Source organism: Rhinoderma darwinii, chromosome 1 (assembly GCF_050947455.1).
Source record: "Rhinoderma darwinii isolate aRhiDar2 chromosome 1, aRhiDar2.hap1, whole genome shotgun sequence".
NCBI lineage: Eukaryota > Metazoa > Chordata > Amphibia > Anura > Rhinodermatidae > Rhinoderma > Rhinoderma darwinii.
In genome coordinates, this window is record NC_134687.1 from 601998078 (window position 1) to 602012698 (window position 14621).

The 14621-nt window shown below is 41.5% G+C and overlaps 1 protein-coding gene across 1 annotated transcript in view; it reads right to left on the reverse strand.

Moving 5' to 3' along the window:
* Window positions 1-319: 319 nt before the first annotated feature.
* LOXHD1 (lipoxygenase homology PLAT domains 1) overlaps window positions 320-14621 on the reverse strand; it is a 134087-nt gene continuing 119785 nt past the window's right edge. Inside the window, exons 36-39 of the mRNA XM_075840641.1 lie at window positions 4474-4644; window positions 4246-4384; window positions 3328-3489; window positions 320-1060 (exon numbers count right to left, since the gene is read on the reverse strand). Of these exons, the coding sequence (XP_075696756.1) occupies window positions 580-1060; window positions 3328-3489; window positions 4246-4384; window positions 4474-4644 (953 nt within the window). The 3' untranslated portion in view covers window positions 320-579. The remainder of the gene's footprint in view (window positions 1061-3327; window positions 3490-4245; window positions 4385-4473; window positions 4645-14621) is intronic.

The window sequence follows — 14621 nt, forward strand, 5'->3', positions numbered from 1 at the left end:
ATGTCATGGAAGTCAACTTTTCATGTACTGACTTCCTGCTGTGCTTGTGGTAGACTTCTGCTTTTACACAGCAGTCAATCTAAACAGGCAGAGCTGCAGTGTAAAGCATAGGGACAGGACAGAGCAACAAGATGAGATTCTAATACGGCAGCAGATGGACTACTGATTACTTCAGACTCCCGGTAGTTAAGCGGCAGTCACCAATTATAGTTGAACCCCAATGGAGCAATGCTAAAAAACAGCGAACAAAATATGTCAGAATATATGGACTTAAATATTATGTTTAAGATCACAAGAATTAACATTTGACTACTTCGAATAAGTGAATTACAGTGATATTTGTTTTTTTATTAATTTATGCCATTTAGGCCAAATGTAGCATGAAGCATATGGAGCTTGGCATGTCCGTGTCTATATAATAATACAGTAAGAGGTATTATATATATATATTTCAATACACTATACACATTATACAAAGTCTGTATAAAAAAAAATTATAAAATACATGTTGTAATAATTTATGAAAGACATGGCAAGGTGACAAGAGTGAGTTTCATTGGTCTATGTCCGGTGAGGTCTTTAGTACATTGGGTAGAGTTCTCGCCAGATTTCACCATCTCCCCTCTTCTTGTCCAACCACTTACCACAAGGGAATATGGTGGTAACACCAGTTGCGGAATTGGTCACCTCCACCCTCTCCAGCAGCCACCCAGGACTGATGCCACTGTTGTCATGCTCCACTCGCACTTTCTTCATCTCGCCCAAGTCTAAGGTCTCGATGTAGAAGCGGTTGGTCTTTCCGCGCTCAAAGAGGTTCCTCATCTTTTGCTTTAGGGCATGTTTCCCGGAGTCACCATTAGACCCGTACATGGTGAGGAAGATGCTGGCGTCCGTTCCTGATCCTTTTTCAAAACCGGTCACTATAATGACTTCGTACTTAACTGGTACCAAGCTGCGGGCCCGGCTAGCGAAGCTCTCAATGGTCTTGGCACATTCGAAAACTTTGTAGTCATCTCTCTTGTTACGCAGGGGGATCTTGGCATTGCAGTTAAAAACGTATCTGGAAAAAAATGAGAATAATATTGAAATTCCGTCTTTAAATGGAAAGGACCATGAGAAAATATTTCTCGCTAAATGATTATACATCCTTTACCCACTGCCAATTTACACTTTGAACAAGACCTGTCAAGCCAATGATGAGGTGATATGGAAGGTAGTCTGTTTCTGCAAGCCCAGCAATTGGTTGTTTTCGATAGGAAGAGCCACCAATATCAATGGTCTGCTCATGTAATTTATTGGCAGAGGCACACTGGGTCCTTTGTGGCATATATTCACTATGGCTAGTCGAGAGGGACCTAAGTGGGGGGCACCCTCCCATAATAAATGGATATTAGGTCCAAATGCTTTAACAGGGCATATAGAAATCAATTGACTAAAGTGGGCAGTCACTTCAGGCTGGATTCATATGTATTTTTTCCGCACGTATTTGGTCCAGCGAATCTGCTGCAAAATCCGCTTATTTTACATGCGGATTTGAATGCGAAATTGCTGTGGAATCTTCAGAAAATCCACAACAAGATCAGCATGTAAAACGTGCAGATCTTGTGGCGGATTCTCTGTGGTCAAATATGCGGAGTAAAAATATACGCCACCCGTGAACCCAGCTTTAAGAGTTTTAAATTTCCATTGTTTTCCATTGTAGCCATTCAAGCCATTCTCTATTTTGGAGCATTTCTTTAGACTGAGATCGGGGGACATATATTGGTTTGTTCAGATTGTAAAAACACTGGGCAGATTTACTAATATTCTCTAAGTTTTAGACTGCGTAAACTTAGAGACAGGCAGTCAGAAAATGCACAATAAATTTGGTGCATATAGCTAGACATATTAGACACTATTCTTATACCACCTATTGGTTGGCTTAGTTCAAGGCTTTTGCGCTAAAATTTTTGGTACAGTTTTGGTACATGTTGTCGCATTTTAAAGAGGCTCTGTCACCAGAATATAAGTGCCCTATCTCCTACATAATCTGATCGGCGCTGTAATGTAGATAACAGCAGTGGTTTTTATTTTGAAAAATGATCATTTTTGAGCAAGTTATGAGCAATTTTAGCTTTATGCTAATTAGTTTCTTAATGACCAACTGGGTGTGTTTTTACTTTAGCCCAACTGGGCGTTGTACAGAGGAGTGTATGACGCTGACCAATCAGTGACCAATCAGCGTCATACACTTCTCATTGTTCCAGCCCGGCTTCTTTCACTGCACAATCACACTGTAACAATGGGCTGGAACAATGAGAAGTGTATGACGCTGACCAATCAGTGTCATCCACTTTTTATTGTTCCAGCCCAGCTTCTTTCACTGCACAATCACGCTGCAACAATGGGCTGGAACAATTGTATGAGGCTGATTGGTCACTGATTGGTCAGCATCATACACTTTTCCTCACAATGCCTAGTTGGTCAAAAGTAAAATCACGCCCAGTTGTCTATTAAGAAGCGAATTAGCATAAATCTAAAATTGCTCAAAACTTGCTCAAAAATGATAGTTTTTCAAAATAAAAACCACTGTTATCTACATTACAGCGCCAATCAGATTATGTAGGAGAGAGGACACTTATAATCTGGTGACAGAGCCTCTTTAAGTCAAGCCCCTTTCCAGGAAAACTACTCCGCATTTCCAACTAAACCACGCCCTCTTATCGAGCGCAGTGTAAAATGTGTTTACAACAGTTAATAAATGTGGAGCACAGCATGTATGCCCGAATTCTAGCTCATTTTGAATAGTAAATCAGCCCCATTGAGAGATGTGCCCTATTTAAAATTACATTATGAATATTGTATACAACGTAACGAATGGTTAACCCGAACATGTATTCAATTGATTGACTGTACAATAAGACATCTGCAATTAGCCATTTAGAGCCACCCATGTTGCCCCTTTAATTTAAAGGACAACTCCACTTTTGAATATGATTGTATATATAATTTAACACTTAAAATCTACTTGAAATGTTGAATAACTTTGTAAATTCTCTGATCTCACTGATTTAGAGTTATACATTTCTGAATTCTTCTACTTTACTGTTACCAGAGAGCCGTGCATTGTGGGAAATGACAGTTACACATAGCTAAGCTGTTAGGTCACATGACTGACATGAATATGCAGATACAGCATGTCCTGATTCCTAGGGATATTCGCAGAATTTAAAACATAGCTCTGGAGGTGGCCAGAGTATAAAACATCATAAAACTCTAAATTAGTACATCAATTGTAGCGAATGTATTGTAATTAACCACTCCGATATCTGAGGAGGCATCACTTACTGGTTCCCAAGCTCTGTCTCAGTAACGGTGATCTCCTTCACGAGCCAATAGGAATCTGGTTTAGGTGAAAACTTCCTCCCATCCTTAGGACAATGCCCAACACATATAGCAGCAATGTCACCCACATTCTTGGAGGAGAACTTGAAAAAATCTGTTGCATTCCTGTCAAAAAAAGAATTGGAACAATAGGAACAAACTGGTTGCACCAAAGATAGCTATAATAACAATAATCATTAATAATCTAATGACGACCATTACCCATAATCATTATTGTCCCAACATGGGTGAGATCAAATATAGCATGTTTTTGAAAAATTCTCGGTCAATACCCATAAAAGTTATAACCCCATTGTATAATCATCAGAAGGGATATTTATAAAAGTAGGGATGATTTTCAGCCCAGACGTTTTTTCTGAATACTTTTGGGGATAACATATTTTTTATCATCAGTGTAACCGTATGAGTGTAGCTGATTTTTGCCGCATGAGTTGTAGTTTTTTGGGGAAATTTTTTATTATTTCGTTTACTGCTCGTTTTTCAACACTTATTGTGAGTTTTTCTTTTTAGTAAGTGGTTTGAATTCAGGAATAGGGGGAATCAAGCAGCAGGAAGGCAGAAGACAAGGAGACATGGAAACAGGAGATAAGGGAGGGGAGACCACATGAAAAGGGGAAGAAGGAAAGGATAGGCTGCATTAATATCTACATATTTGTTGTGGATTGTGTCACATTTTGAGCTGCAATTCTTTGCCAAAATTACAGGAAAATATTCCAGACTAGAATTATTATGTATGAGCCGATCCATTGTAATACTCAATGTATGGTCAAGCTCGTGGTGAAACTCTCCAAAAATGTTGTGTCCTCATAAGCAGAACTGGTATTTGGCATCAAAGCCCATACATAGAACCATAGGACTCACTGTGCAAATCTCCTTTTCTTGGAGGAGTTTTCCAGCATCATCTCTTTAGATCTTCCTTTCTTTCCCTCTAGAACTATCCACACATTGTCCTTGGTTTCAGCATCTTCTCTGTCACCTGTTACAGTTATAACCTCATAAGCTGCAAGAAGAACAAGAAAAGTTATCCAAAAACTGCTTACAACCAAATGACTACTCTACAACACGTGGTGCATGTACAGATCCACTTACACGTGCGTTCCTTTAGGTCCAGGATATCATTGTTGGCACAGGCGAGCTCTCTTATGATTTGCTTATCATCTGCATTCTTGGCCAACCACCGATCACATTGGAAACGGAAAGACTTGTTCATCACCTCATCTTTGACATCGACGAATTCCAGGTGCCATCCAGGGCCAATGCCTTCAAAATACATAATGGTTATAGATGTGATATAATTGTTTTTTACCATGTCCACCATATAGAGAATGCACAATCCAGACACTGTATCAAAGACAGACATACCAATTGCTACAATTGTAGCCTTTCAATGGTTATTGGAAAGATAGCTCTAATAAGTCCTGATGACATCAATAAACAAGGTTGGATGTAGGGCTGTGTGGTGGCCTTGATGGCTGAGTTCTGCTTAAAGTCAGTGACGGCTTAAGTAGGCCATTCATGTCAGAACAAAGTTGGTCAAACGCTGACAATCAAATGTGTATGGTAGCCTCCTGAGAGTCCCGCAACAGCAGATATCAGTGGAAAGAAGGATTTGGCGTGCCGGATTTAAAAATCTCATGCCATTGGGCTACTTGGATGTTCCTCCTGTGGGTGTAGTGTTATGGCACCTCATGCTCTTTTTTTGTTTGGATTTCCAGTCCAGAATGTTCCCCTTCTTGAGGTGTAGTAGACCTCAGATTTTCTCATCTGGAATAATCTAGTTAACTCCATTAGCAGTTGCATAGCTACAGTAAGTGGGGTGCAGAAGTTGCAACACATCTTGACCCATGTGCTTCTCAAATCCGCACTCACTTCTGCTAAACAGGACTGCTTTACTACTGTCATATCTTCTCTTTCTTACAATCCCAAACAATTATTTAACACGTTCAACTCCCTACTCCATCTCTCAGTGCGCCCTCCCACATCTCTCATCTCAGCTGAGGACTTTGCCACACATTCAAAACACAAGACTGACAACATTACAGAAAGCTTCAACCTACAATCCCCGCAACTACCTCTTCGCATTAGCTTAGTTATCTTCCCCATAACCTGCTTCTCTAACATTACTAATGGAAAGATTTCCATCATACTCTCCAAATCACACCTGAGCACATGTGAACTTGACTGAATTCCGATCCCTAACCTTACTACTGTGTTTAACCCATCTTTTCAACCTCTCTCTAACCACTGGCACCTTCCCATCTTCATTTAAATATGCAACCACTACACCCATCTTTAAGAAGTCATCCATTGACCCGTACTCTTTGTCCAACTATCGCCCCATCTCGCTACTCCCATTTGCCCCAAAACTCCTAGAACAACATGCCCACCTTGAACTGTCCTCCCACCTCTCATACAACTCTTTTTTCGACCATCTACAATCTGGCTTCCAACCCCACCACTCTACTGAAATGGCTTTAACCAATGTCACTAATGATATGTTAACTGCCAAAGCCTTACCACAATACTCTATGCTCCTCCTTCTAGACTTGTCCTCTGCCTTTGACACAGTTGACCGCCCCCTCCTGTTACAAATTCTCTCATCTCTTGGCATCACAGACTTGGCTCTTTCCTGGAACTCCTCATACCTCACCAACTAAGTGTAGTGTCTCCTACTCACACACACATCTCTTCATCTCGCCCTCTCTCTGTAGTTGCCCATCAAGGCTCTGTCCTGGGACAATTGCTCTTCACCATCTACACCTTTGGCCTGGGACAGCTCATAGAATCCAATGGCTTTTAGTACCACTTCTATGCTGACGACACAAAAATGTACCTCTCTGGCCCTGATGTTACCTCTCTGCTATTTCGAGTGTCTATCAGCTATATCCTCCTTCTTCCAAGACTCAATATGGAGAAAGCTGAATTCATCATCTTTTCCAATCTCAGTTAACCCCTTTACCAGAACTATCAATCACAGTTAATGGCTCCACAATTTCCCCAGTTTTACAAGTACGCTGTCTTTGGATAACCCTTTCCTTGTAGATTGAAAGCTTTGGCGGGAAAGGTCCTTTCTCCTTCTGTACCAGTCGGTCACTCATTAAGCTCATTTTTATTCTACTTTTTGCTTTTATTGTCTCATGCACGTAAACCCTTCTGTATTTCATATGTAATGCCCTGGAACTAATGGCACGTTCAAATAAATAATAATAATATTAGCCAAAGCTTATCCTGAGATCTCATTTGCCTCTGGCGGACTCGGCGCGGCCACGACTTAGATGGTCAACTGTTCATTTGAATGACCCATGTAATGCTATATTTTTCCTGGGGAAATATAACCACCTTAAAATTCCATTGGCAATATCAAGTGACAGGAGTTTGATATGAGGGGCAGTTTTCCAGTTGGGACAACCCCTTTCATCAACTGCCCTGTGCCTTTGCAAGGATTTTTTAATTATTGTATAATCAATTCAGAGTATAATCTTAATTTCTTCCATTTCTCAATTATTTCCACATATAGTTAAAATGTTCCTTAAGTAAATAGGAACAAGTAACACAGCGCTCTGATTGTATAGTACCAGATGTAAATACATTGTATAACTACATTTCCTGCTAAAACCAGACAGACATGTCCCAGATTGGAAAAAAATAGCTTTTAGTGAAAATCTTATGCTTGAAAAATTAATTTCATGCATCTTTTTCCTGGTGAGAACCAGACGGCTTTGGGGGATTCTAATGAAAATGGAGCAGGAGCGTTCACAAATATGAAGTGAGCTTTTCTATGTCGTGTTCTCTCCGGCTCCATAAAGTGTCTTTCTTACAAACAGCAATTATTTAGGTACAGGCAAAATTATCTCAATGTTGGGTTTCGATAACACAACTCGGTGGTCCCCCATATCAATCCCATCAAGAGAAGTGGGGGTACAGTAGAGATTAACTTATCACAATATTTGGACAGGAAGGCCTTTAAAGGGTTAAATTTTACCAGCTGCGCAATGTCTTGGGGATTTTCGAAGCTGATTTGTTATCTTGTAAGGAATTTTGTATTTTAAATAAAATATCTTCATTTCAGGCCAACAAGATCCAAGTTATGTAAAAACTGGTTTGTGCGTTTTTTGTTTTTTTTAAAAAAAAGGGCTCATCCAGGAGCTCCCATAGATTGCAGCCATGGATGTAGCATTGCTTACTAATGATAATCAAACATTTTATTTCATAAAAAGATCTATCCTACTACTATTCCATGCTTTGCCATACTCTTCTATCCATACAGGGCCCACAGAATTACCCTCATCTTAGTCGCACATGAATAAAATGCAAACCTAAGTAAAGACTGACACTCAATCGAGCAGCATAGTAGGAGAGAAAAAAAATGGTAAAAAGGAATGCAGCATGGCGTTACGGATTAAAATGTGTGGAGCATTGATAACCACCCTTATGATCAGTGTGATGGCGGTCATAAGTGGTAGAGGATGAAGATAACTCAGACCACGGGCTACAGACTACAGACTACAGTCATAGCAGCTGCTATGGATCCTAGAGGCTGAGGGGGCTTATTTTGGTGAGAAAACCTTGTTCCCTTTTGTAGATAAAAACACAGTGGTGGCTTTCTTCTATATCACTCTTTTCTGCGGGTCCTCCCTTGTGCGGATTCTCTGAGATATGACACTACTATCCATCCTTTCGTTGCTGCTAAAGTAGAAGTAGTTCTGCTTCAGTTTGTCTTATTACAGTTGACTTTACTGTCAACAAGTTAGGATATGACATTGCTATGGGGTCCTATGAAAGGGGCTCTCCGCTTTTTACAGTCCCTATGTATTAGAAATTTCCCTTGACAATAAGATGACCACAAAGTGTCTAGCCTGGGTCCCCCAGTGATCAGCTGTAAGGAAACCAGGTAGTAAGTGTTTAATTTCCCTGCAGCGCCACCACAGGATAAATTAAGCATTACATGGTGCCTATTCATAACAAAGGGTTTTCTGTGCAATGCAGCACAGGACAGGTCCACCAGAGCGAGGGACGCTCTTTGTAACCGCTCTATACTCTGGTCAAAAGAAGATCCTGAACAGGGGAGCCCCTTCTATTAACTCAGAATTCCCTAATAGTGTATAGGAAAATTGTTTTTCATAACTGCACAGCCCCTTGAATTCTAGTTACTCCCCAGAAAATGTCTGAATATATTATCGATGATGATGGTGAGTCCTGATCTAATGTCTTAACCCACTGTCATTAAAAAGGTTGTCCAGTCCACATGAATAAATGTAATATTTCTATATTGAAATGTTTTGCAACTTTCTAATATACTTTGTGATTTTATTCCTCATCATTTTCAAGATATCTGCATGCTGTTAGAGAATGTAAGTGTAAAGTCTATGGCCACGGACCGTCGTCCTGACTTACCATCTGACGGCCGCGGCCATGGACGAGTGAGTTCCGGCCGGCATCCCCCTCCCTGGGAGACTTCCTTGTTCGGACACTGTCTCCCACAGGGTGCACGCGCCTGCACATTTGCAGAATAGCTGCAATTAGCCCAGAATGCCTCTGGACTATAAAAGGGGCTCTGCCCTATCAATCATTGCCTGAGCGTTGTTGTGTTACCCTAGTTTGCCCTTGCAAATGGTCTCCTAGTGTTTTCCAGTTCCCAGTGTTTCCCGTTCCTGCTGCCTGTACCCTGTATCCCATGCTACCGTGCCTCTGTGCCTTCAAGAGCTGGAGTCGTGTTGTGCCCTCCGCTGCATCTACTGTGCCGCACCCCGCCGGGTGTCTGTCTACTGCCGGAGCCTCATCTTAGCCTGAAACCACCGCTACTGTCTACATAGCCTCAGGTACCCTTTCAGTACTATAGACATTGCATATATACCTGTTTGGCCAGCTGCTATCCCGCTACGCAGTACAGCCCAGTGGGTCCACACCCCGCACCGTGACAGTAAGCATTCTTGGGGTTGCAGTTAAAGGTTTGTTATACTCTAAACAAAGTATCAGCATTACCAGCAAACTTAAGGAGAAGAGGGGTTCCTAGTACCCGGAGACATCCCTTTAACCCGTTAGTGACCACCAATACACCTTTTCACGACGGCCACTAATGGCCTTTATTCTGATGCATACGCCTTTTCACGGCGCAGCATCAGATCAAATAAACAGAGCAGGGAGCCGTTAAATCTCCCTGCTCTCAGCTACCAGAGGTAGCTGAGGGCTGGGGGAATCCCTGCTCGAACGGGTGAGATCGATATCAGTATCAATCTCACCCGTTTAACTCCTCAGAGCGCCGCATCTGAGTTGTTTTGGAGAGAGCTCCCTCTCTCTCCCACCGACAACCGGCGATAAGATCGCCGAGTATCTGTGTCTCCGATGGCAGCCGGGGGCCTAATAAAGGCCCCCAAGTCTACCTGTAGTGAATGCCTGCTAAATCATGCCAGGGGCATGTTCTAGCAGATGCCTGGCCATAAAAAATAATATAAAAAACAATGGAAAAATTGCTGTTTTCTGTGAATCCTGCCTTAAAAAAAATGTGATAAAAAGTGATCAAAAAGTCGCATCTACTCCAAAATGGTACCAATAAAAACTACAAGTCGTCCCGCAAAAAAAAAGCCCTCATACAACTGCATCAGCGGAACAATAAAAAAAGTTATGACTCTTCAAATATGGTGTGTTTTTACTGTGTAAAAGTAGTAAAACATATAAAATCTATACAAATTTGGTATATTTGCAATCGTAGCAACCCGCTGAATAAAGTTATTGTGTTATTTATACCACACCGTAAATAGCGTAGATTTAGGACGCAAAAAAGTGTGCCGAAATTTCAGTTTTTTTTCTATTCCCCCCCCAAAAAAAAGTTTATAAAAGTTAATCAATAAATTATACAGTGAAGGAAATAAGTATTTGATCCCTTGCTGATTTTGTAAGTTTGCCCACTGTCAAAGTCATGAACAGTCTAGAATTTTTAGGCTAGGTTAATTTTACCAGTGAGAGATAGATTATATTTTAAAAAAAACAGAAAATCATAGTCAAAATGATATATATTTATTTGCATTGTGCACAGAGAAATAAGTATTTGATCCCCTACCAACCATTAAGAGTTCAGCCTCCTCCAGACCAGTTACACGCTCCAAATCAACTTGGTGCCTGCATTAAAGACAGCTGTCTTACATGGTCACCTGTATAAAAGACTCCTGTCCACAGACTCAATTAATCAGTCTGACTCTAACCTCTACAACATGGGCAAGACCAAAGAGCTTTCTAAGGATGTCAGGGACAAGATCATAGACCTGCACAAGGCTGGAATGGGCTACAAAACTGAGTAAGATGAGTAAGACGCTGGGTGAGAAGGAGACAACTGTTGGTGCAATAGTAAGAAAATGGAAGACATAAAAAATGACTGTCGATCAACATCGATCTGGGGCTCCATGCAAAATCTCACCTCGTGGGGTATCCTTGATCCTGAGGAAGGTGAGAGCTCAGCCGAAAACTACACGGGGGAAACTTGTTAATGATCTCAAGGCAGCTGGGACCACAGTCACCAAGAAAACCATTGGTAACACATTACGCCGTAATGGATTAAAATCTTGCAGTGCCCGCAAGGTCCCCCTGCTAAAGAAGGCACATGTACAGGCCCATCTGAAGTTTGCAAATGAACATCTGGATGATTCTGAGAGTGATTGGGAGAAGGTGCTGTGGTCAGATGAGACTAAAATTGAGCTCTTTGGCATTAACTTAAGTCGCCGTGTTTGGAGGAAGAGAAATGCTGCCTATGACCCAAAGAACACCGTCCCCACTGTCAAGCATGGAGGTGGAAACATTATGTTTTGGGGGTGTTTATCTGCTAAGGGCACAGGACTACATCACCGCATCAATGGGAGAATGGATGGAGCCATGTACCGTCAAATCCTGAGTGACAAACTCCTTCCCTCCACTAGGACATAAAAAATGGCTCGCGGCTGGGTCTTCCAGCACGACAATGACCCGAAACATCCAGCCAAGGCAACAACGAGTGGCTCAAAAAGAAGCACATTAAGGTCATGGAGTGGCCTAGCCAGTCTCCAGACCTTAATCCCATCGAAAACTTATGGAGGGAGCTGAGGATCCGAGTTGCCAAGCGACAGCCTCGAAATCTTAATGATTTACAGATGATCTGCAAAGAGGAGTGGGCCAAAATTCCATCTAACATGTGTGCAAACTTCACCATCAACTACAAAAAACGTCTGACTGCTGTGCTTGCCAACAAGGGTTTTGCCACCAAGTATTAAGTCTTGTTTGCCAAAGGGATCAAATACTTATTTCTCTGTGCACAATGTATAATAAATATATAGAATTTTGACTATGTGATTTTCAGTTTTTTTTTATTTTTATATAATCTATCTCTCACTGGTAAAATTAACCTAGCCTAAAAATTCTAGACTGTTCATGTCTTTGACAGTGGGCAAGCTTACAAAATCAGCAAGGTATCAAATACTTATTTCCTTCACTGTATGTACCCCAACATGCTATTAAAAAATACAACTTGTCCTGCAAAAAACAAGACCTTATACAGCTATGTCGACACATAAATAAAAAAGTTATAGCTCTTGGAATGCGATGATGGAAAAACTTAAAAAATTGCTTATTTAAAATAGGCTGGCCATTAAGGGGTTAAACAGTTCAGGAGAAAGCCTGCCAAAGGGAGGTGTATAAAACTCTATATTGTGAGCCCCCACTAGTGGCAGATTATTATCTTCTGGGATTTTGAATTGATGGTTTTCCTTAGGATATACCACCAATGTATGATCAGAATGCTGCGCTATTGTTTCCGGTAATCTCTGACGGATCTGCGACGGAGGCCCCTAAAAGAGCCTCCAACGCATATGTGAATAGGCCCTAAGTATCATTTACGAGAGAGGAAATTCCACTTGGACAACCCCCTTTAGGTATGCATTTGCCCCTAAACAAAACTCTCACGTCCTGGGCATCAGGTTTAGGCTGGGTTCCCACGGGTCGGATACGCTGCATAAAGTACGCAGCGTATCCGACCTAGAACCTGCAGCGAACCTCGCACTAAAATACGTGCAGTTTTTTTGGGCGAAATCTCAGCTGCAGAAACCTGTGTTTGAAAAAAAAAATCTATACTTACTCTGGGCCGTTATCACAGCGACGCGTCGCTCTGTTGTCTGTGCAGTCTGGCCTCCTGGGATGATGCTGCAGCCCATGTGACCGCTGCAGCCAGTGATTAGCTGCAGAAGTTACATGGGATTAAACGTCATCCCAGGAGACCGGCCTGGATGGAGAACAGAAGAAAGCGTCTCCATGACAACGGCCAGGCTGTAAGTAAAGACTTTTTATTCATTTTACAAAAAAAAAGTTTTGTTTTTTTGTTATCTGTGATTTTTAAGGCAGAACCGCAGCATTTCCCCCCAAAAAAATCGCAATACTTGGCTATTTTGGGTTTTACATCCCCATTGAATTCAATGGAGAAAACCCGCAACAGAAGAGCAATGAAAACGCAGCATAAATTCACATGCTGCGGATTGAAATTCCGCATCACCAGTACATTTCTGAAAGTTTTCGCTGCAGATTTTTTATGCGTGTGTATGAGATTTCTTCAAATCTGATTCACTTTACTATTGCTGTAATATGATGCAAATTTCCGCACAAAATTCCATTGCGGAAATTCCACAGCATTTACGCTACGTGGGAACCCGACCTTATAGCTATGACCTACGCAGCTTGTGAACAGGACTAGGTCAAGCCTATGAAAATAAACAAGAACGTGCCTATACACTGACAGCAAACAGAGGCCTTGGAAATTGTGACATTTTGAATTAAAAATACATAAATATGTTTTGAACTAATATATAAAAATTGGACAAAGAGAATTACTTTTCGCGTCTATACGTGGCCTGCATATTTACTAAGAACCTTTCTGGGGCCGCGCATCCTCAGGGAGTCACAAAAATCCAACATGGCTACTCCTCAGAAAGTATGGCCAGAGAGGTCCACTGATAAAGACAGGATAAAATTGTTCCCAACTTCTTAGAAATGTAGTTGTGTTTTTTCCACTATGAATCAGCAGTCATCTGGATTTAGTCACCAGAGCAGAAGAAGCTTCAGCAGTGGTGATCGGCTTATGTAGGTTCCGGTGGAAGGGCAGCTGTTTGATAATAGATCCTGGCACCAAAGTGTGGCCTGTCAGATGAAACAGAGGCAATCACTTGCATGAAGAGGCCTCTCGATGGGAAGGCAAGGAACTGACTGAATCATACATCAGGTCTTCAGAAAATAGGTCCGACAAGCTTCACTAATTAGGAGAAGAGATGGAAGAAGCGTAGGAGATGCGTTTGTTCTTAAAAAGATTTGCCGTCACACAGTATGACTTCAGGCCCGGGGAATCGGGCTGTGTATAAATGATTATGGAAGAAGTCCATCACCGGACATGCGTCTTTCTTGTAATAGACCCTAAGAACTAAATCTTCCATCAAGTCTAAAACGTGTTCTTCGGAGGATTCCTGGGGCCCAATTATATTGTTTGCCAAGTTTAATGATTTTCCAACTAACTCAAAGGATAATTCTTTAATTCAGCTCTCTATAAATCTCCAACATCAAGCGGTTGTCTTGGGCATCTATTGGATTCTATCTCATAGGTGTATTTACAGGAGTCGTTTTAGATGCAGTTCTTGCCGCTATTTTCATAATTGTGGCAAAATTGCTGTGATTTTTCACAAAAATTAGGTGTTTTTTTATGCAAGAAAAATGACATATGTAAATACACACTAAAGGGGGTTTTACACTGGGCGATTATTGGGCAAACAAGCGTTCATAGAACGCTCCTTGCAGATAATTGCCCTGATTAAACAGGGCAGCGATCAGCAGATGAACGAGCAAATGCTCGACCATCTGCTGATTGTATCGTTTTAAAAAAGTTAAATATTATCGTTGTTGTCGGCAGCACATATACCTGTGTAAACAGGAAGACGCGCTGCCGACATGATAATAACGTATGGGGGACCAGCGATCGGAGTAACGAGCGCTCGTCCCCTTCCATAGCTCCGTGTGACAGGAGCAAACGAGCGCCGATCAACGATGTCTCGGTGATCGGCGCTCGCTGCATTGGCCGATTATTGGCCGATGTAATAGCAACTTTATTCCGCTGAATGACACTTCATCTGCAGCTCCTGTTCACTTTCTAAAGTTTCACATTCACTTTCACGATTTTCCTGAAATCTTAATTTTCCTGGGAGCGGTTAATGTTCTGCCAATTTACTAATAAATCTGCA